This window comes from Tubulanus polymorphus, chromosome 5 (assembly GCF_964204645.1).
Source record: "Tubulanus polymorphus chromosome 5, tnTubPoly1.2, whole genome shotgun sequence".
In the NCBI taxonomy this organism is placed as follows: domain Eukaryota; kingdom Metazoa; phylum Nemertea; class Palaeonemertea; order Tubulaniformes; family Tubulanidae; genus Tubulanus; species Tubulanus polymorphus.
In genome coordinates, this window is record NC_134029.1 from 13,432,891 (window position 1) to 13,439,335 (window position 6,445).

General features: G+C 36.6%; 1 protein-coding gene across 1 annotated transcript; it reads right to left on the bottom strand.

Annotated features, from left to right (window-relative positions):
* Window positions 1-3,081: 3,081 nt before the first annotated feature.
* Window positions 3,082-4,707, bottom strand: LOC141905857 (BTB/POZ domain-containing protein KCTD12-like). Its single transcript, XM_074794922.1, has one exon. It carries the CDS (start codon window positions 4,284-4,286, stop codon window positions 3,480-3,482), a length of 807 nt encoding a protein of 268 aa, XP_074651023.1. The 5' UTR covers window positions 4,287-4,707; the 3' UTR covers window positions 3,082-3,479.
* Window positions 4,708-6,445: the final 1,738 nt, after the last annotated feature.

Below are 6,445 nucleotides of genomic sequence, written 5' to 3' on the forward strand. Positions count from 1 at the left end.
TATTGTTAGAAATGAAGTGGATAGATAGTAATCACGACGATCGTTCTCTGTGAAAAAAATCCAGAAAATCCTTTGGCTAATTACTTCATCTTGTAATATTAACCCTAGTTAATTACTGTCAATTACTAACTCTGTACTTAGCTTAGGTTTTCGTGTCTCTGTTTTTAATTTCTTTAATTTAACTCACTTAGTTCCTTTGCTACATTCTTGTATAGATATTATGTCAATCCATTCTGATTCAGTACGCCTGATGATGGTTAATAGTTTTTAGCGGAAACGTCACTCGAGTATATATACATTTCTATTAAAGAACTTTTTGCATTTTTCGCTTAATTATTGTGGAATTTCTCACGTTTATATCTACCCCTAGTTTGCCGTTTGCTTGCTTTGTTCTCTGGTTTTTGTTATTTAATTGCTAATATCTGAATCCTTCAATCTTTATTTCTTTGTCTGATTCTTGTATAAATATTCTGTTATTTCATTTTGTTCTCAGTACTGATTATTTAAGGTTTCGGCTCCACCTGATGATGGCTAATAGTACTTAGCGAAACGTTGCACTAAATATATATCTTTTTTTTACCTCGGAACCTTTTATTTTGGGCTGAATTTATAGTGGGATTGCTCTCGTTATGCATGCATGCCCTTAAGTAGTCTTAATTTTTGAAATTTGAAGCTCGAAAGAGACCCTTTCTCGAAAATCTAAGGCAAAATATTTATCAAATATCCGGAATGTGAAAAAAACTAAATTTGGAACTAAAGAAATTAGGAATGTGCATGTTTTGAAGATAGCACCGAATAGCTGCTGCTAAGCGCTCATTTAACCCATCTAAAATCGACGATATACCATTACAAGCGCCAAGTCGAGGGCTACTAAACACTAAACTATCACCACTTTTCTATATATTTGATGAGCCAAGAGCAAAATAATCGTCAAAAATATTACATATTACTATTATTTTCTCGTCGGGTAAAAAAGTGAAAGTTTGACGGGTAAAATATGAAAGTAAGTTGAAAAGAATGGGTGTTTTGAATATCGAGAACATTCCACATTCTTGAAAATGAACTTTGCATGGCATGACTTTTCGTTGTTGCGTCCTAGCAGAGACCAATACATGTATTTTGCTCAATTAATTTTTTATCTTAGGACCTAACTTTTCGTTTTCGCTCTGCGATTATTCGTTTTTGCGCCATGTGTTTTATGGCATGACTTTTCGTTTTTGCGTCCTAGCAGAGACCAAATACATGTACTATTTGGCTCAATGAAGTTTTTATCTTAGGCCTTATTGTTCGTTTTTGCGCTGCGATTATTCGTTTTTGCGCCATGAGTTTCATTTTTAGCAAAAATTAACGTCTCTGCTTAAAAAAAATCAAATTTAGAGGTACATTCTCTGTCAAATCATATTTGATTTTCCTAATTGTAATTTGCTAGTCACGTATCATTCATTCAAATCAGATTTCTATAATAGAATTACTTTGACTACGAACTTCATAATGCAGCCGTCAATGAATTGGATCAATGATTGGATCAATGATGATCAATGATCAATGAATTGGACTAATTCGTAATTGCTACGAATTAACTAATAAAGTATGATTTAAGTGTACAATCCGTATAATATCCGTTTTATTAGTTATGTCTCAAACCGTGGACGACTGATGTAATAAAACCACATTCTAACTAACCGTTGGGGGGGGGGGGAATAACAAGTTCATAACATCCGACCCATTGGACATCATATATACATGAAAAGAAAACCGGGGTAACTCACGCATATACATAGGCTATGTACTTGAGGGCGATTCAGCAAAGGATTTTGCTTATTGACAAATAATAGCATCTGGACAAAAACTAACTCGACCTCACTACTGTAGCCAATCGATTATGTGAAATGAAGCTTGAGATTATGACATTGAAGGATTAACTTGAGTGTTTTCTGGAGTTTTTCATATTTCATACTGACCACATAAACCTCGTACAGATGTTAATATACTTTTTTCACTTCAAGTGAATGTTCCCGACAGCTGACAGCTGATGCAGATTACACATAAGGATTTACATATATATTGGACAACGGGACCATGCATTTGTCTACGGAATAAGTGAAATACGGATTATGGAGTACGAATTAGACACAGAATTTTAAAGGGAATAACGTTACTTAAAAATGGGACCAATTTATTTATACGGAATAAGCACTTATATACGGTTTAACCGATGCTGTAGTATTTTTTACGGATGAGTTTTGACTATTTTGATCAGTTTTCCAAAAGCATTCATGAGATGATTTTCCATTTGATAACACTGATCACCAATGAGCATGTTCACAGCTAACAAAATGGCGGAAACTATGTGAAAAAGTATGTAAGTCAGTCATCTTTAAATCGTCAAACCTCTGATGTGACCTGATGATTTGATAATTCAATTTGAATGCTGTGTTAAATTCAATATTAAGACTAGATCAAATTTGATTATGCCCAGGACCAGGATGACTAATAAATTTGAAATAATAAATTCGCCTAAGGTTGTAAAGGCCCCCCCCCAAAAAAAAGAAATCAACTAGTATATCAGGCATCACATTGTAATAAACTGATATCCCATACTACCCATTTTATGGTTATAACTGATCTTGCATAAGTCAGTTTTAAAAATGTGCTCACAGAAATGTGTTGAAACTTCAAATACTCTCGTATTTATTTCTTCATACAGTGGGTTTTCCGTCAATTGAACTAAACAGTTACTTGTCTAATGATACCAACTGACTGCTTGTTGACATCCACCGGCAACATACCGTGCTGATAAAAAACATTTGATTCTTCGATAAACCAACATCATCAATATCAGAGTGGATCAGATATGCACCCCAGGTTATACGTATAATAATGATAATATCCTACATGAAATATAAATGACGAGCAAAACATCACGATTTAATTTTGCATAGGTGATGAAAGCAGTCAAAATGTCGACGACTCCCCGCGCGCGTCAAAGATGAGATGCTATTAAATTATAAATGATTGGATTTTGGGGAATGACCAAATTTATTTTTGTATACAATATGTAGATACGTATATCAGTTTGGCAAATTGAACATTCAAAACGCAAGTGTTTCTGACAAACGGTACACTTCAAATTGAATAATCGATTGATATTTTCAGTTAACGACTAACACTCAATGGATTATCGACTAGCTTAGACATATAGTAATATGCGACGTGACACAACATACACTAGCACATATATAATGTGTGTGTGTGTTGCATGCACTCCAAAAATTATAATTATCATTAATGAAGTACATGCAACGCAATTCCAATCAATCCTAAAATCGATAATTACAAATACATATATATGACAAATTTCTTAATAACTTAACGGTTATAGGCCTAACGATTCGTTTTTATATATAATTATTACGCTTGTAGCTATATCATCGATTATTTAGCATGCGCAGTTCCCCATTGATCCGGCGTCCGTGTCTCTAGAGCCTTTGGAACACAAATTCATTGTAATGTTGCCAGCGGTTTTCCTCCGAATCCATACCGGGCTTAAGCTCACCAGAAGCATTGGTACCCGAACCACATGCACCGCACATCCTAAATCCACTTTCCATCAACATGTCAAATGCCTGTTCGAGAAATGTATGTTTTAGGAAGAAACGGCTGGTGTAACGGTCCGAAAGACCTCTGTCGGGGTCTCGGCTTTCGTTTAGGGTGTCTCCAAACACCTCCCGACAAAATGATACGCGGCCGCTGACTAGAATGCGAGATAACTTCCGAAATTTAACATCTGCCAACCCATCTCTACCAAAGGCAAATGTTCCACGATAGCCTATTATCAGGAAACCAGGTTTACCAATATCGGATGTACTTTCATTAATGCTACTGTGTTTCATTTGCAAGAGAGCATTATTTTTATTGGTTTGTTGTGTTCCGTGCCCATATGGTGCGTGGACATTGTACGCTGCTTGCACACACTGAATCATCCGGTTTAAACGAAAATATTCAGCCTCACATTTCAGCCGCTCTCGTTCGTGAAAATTTTCCGGAAGAACAAGCTTTTGGTTGCGAAGATAATCTAAGACATAGCGAAATAACACGCCATCGCGATCTATAAAATATTTTCCCTTTGTGTCCTTTAAAATCATATTCTTTAGTAATCCAGTGAACATTTGACCTAAAAGTGAATCCGGTTCTCTTGTTAATGTCGACAAGGTTGTAGTGTAAAAAACACCACCAACGTTTAATTCGATTATAGGCGGAAAACTTTCACTATCAGCGTTGGACATAATTATCAGTGTCCAGAGATGGTCAGATAAATCCTTGTTCGTTTAGTATAGTTGTATAAATACCAACACGAATCTGTGCGATGAAGTGTTTTTATGTACCCGTATCGTTGACGTGTATATCCTTCATTTCAGTTGGTAATGGCCAGAATGATATTTAACCGTATTATAAATCCCAAAGGAAATCTGCTGTTAACTTGATTTCTGGAAGAAGTACACGCAGCGCATAGCATGCACGTAGCGCGTCCTTGCATCAATGTATAGCTCTGTCTCTGTATTCGGCTGTGCAAATAAGCTGCAAACACTACACTCTTCTACCCACCTCGAAATCGATCGTTCGTGATTGCAGAGACTAGCAGTTAGTACGCGAGTAGAATGCATCCGTGTGTTAGCGTGTGAGCTGAGAGAGTTGCAGCATGAATACATGGATATCAACGTACGGTACTTGAAAATTGTACTCATTTTCAAACGTAGCCGTGTCTTTCTAATACCGACTACGTATAATTTTTGTTTGGTAGGAATTGTTGACCCACATTTTTCAGAAATTTATTATATCGTATATTTATGTAGCACGGCGTCATCGAAAAATTTTCCCTCTAAATGGCATCCCGCTGGAGTGATCTCAACTCAAACATGTGTGAAGACAGCCATTTGTATACTAAGTCTATCCCAGTGGTTATGACCGCGGCATTTCACTCTAAAAGAGCCAGTATCAACAATAATTTTATTGATACTGACAGCTGTAAATGGTTAAACTAATTTCCAAGTTGAAAGATTATATCTAGACGGTATTTCAGGTATTTCAAGCAAAACAACGGCACTCGACACATGTGATAATTCCAGAAACTGCCATTTTGTAGAGTAGAGTGATGGTTATAGGCTCGTTGGAAGCAAAAAGTCTTCTATTGTATTAAAGCTGATTTCATGTGAATCGTTTGAGAATTTATGAAATAACGGTCGACTGAAGCGGAGAGGTGATTATCAGATTGCCACCCTTGTTTCGATAATCATTCGTATGCTTAACACACACGCTCGAAGCTATTTTTAGCACACTCATACGCAATTTCATTAGCCTGTAATTTCACCACTAATAGGCGAATCAAACGGATTAAGGAAAAATATATTTCGTAATTGGATTTTCTTCATGGTGCGCAAAGCTGAAAGCCGTGGGTTTCATATTTTTTTGAGAAATTTACCGAAAAGTTTCAAAAATTCGATTTATTTGAGCACGTTTTTTTTATGCAGCATCTATAACTGTCCAAAATAACACGTGAAAATTCAATGCAATTTGCGTTTGGCAAGCCACTGGACCATTGGTCCTTTATCTGTTTATTTTATGATACAGGGATACTGGGGTTGGTCATTGTTACTGGTGATTCATTCACTACAATGATGTGACAATCGTGACATGTCCCTGTGAGATTGACGAGGAAAAAAGGGATTTCCTGGACTTTTTTGCTTGGAGTAAGGCTACCAAACACAGTGGGGGATTCCCTTCGATATTCTGCTCGGATGTACTGGCATAACTGTACTGGGATACCCCTCCTTTCTAATGGTTTGATTATTTCAAAAATTAGGTTTGGTATGTGGGGCAAAAACCACTTCATAATGCGTAGCAAAGATGCTCGCCTATGAGCCATAAGCAGGATTTCCCTTGAATTTACACGCTTAATATGAACTAAACTCTACAATTTCTTGTTTTTACTTGCGATATAGAAGATTTTGGAATAGTGGTCTGAGCTCTGATTGATTGATGGATGACCTCATTTCCTTGACGAGAGTCGGAATCTTCAGTTGAATCAGGAGGAAGAATTTTTCAGGACACAATGTATAACATGATACTTACTAGCCGAAAACTAGTTCATCAAAACTACATCAGTTCCGAAAACAACCATCATGCTTCCCCAAAATGGAAAATTAAATGAATAAATATAGCTGCAAAGCAGCGATAACGGGTTTCTGCCTTGCTGGATAAGGAGCGCCATCTAGGGGTCAGCTGATAACATGGCTATGTTGATCCACATTGGCTACTACGTGAAAAATTCTAATGATACCAAGGTTAGGGGAAATGACACCGAGAATAACAAAGATACGGTACTTTTACCGTGCCCAAGTGGCCGGGAATTTGCCGGTTAGCATACTACTGAATTACAATCGAAAAA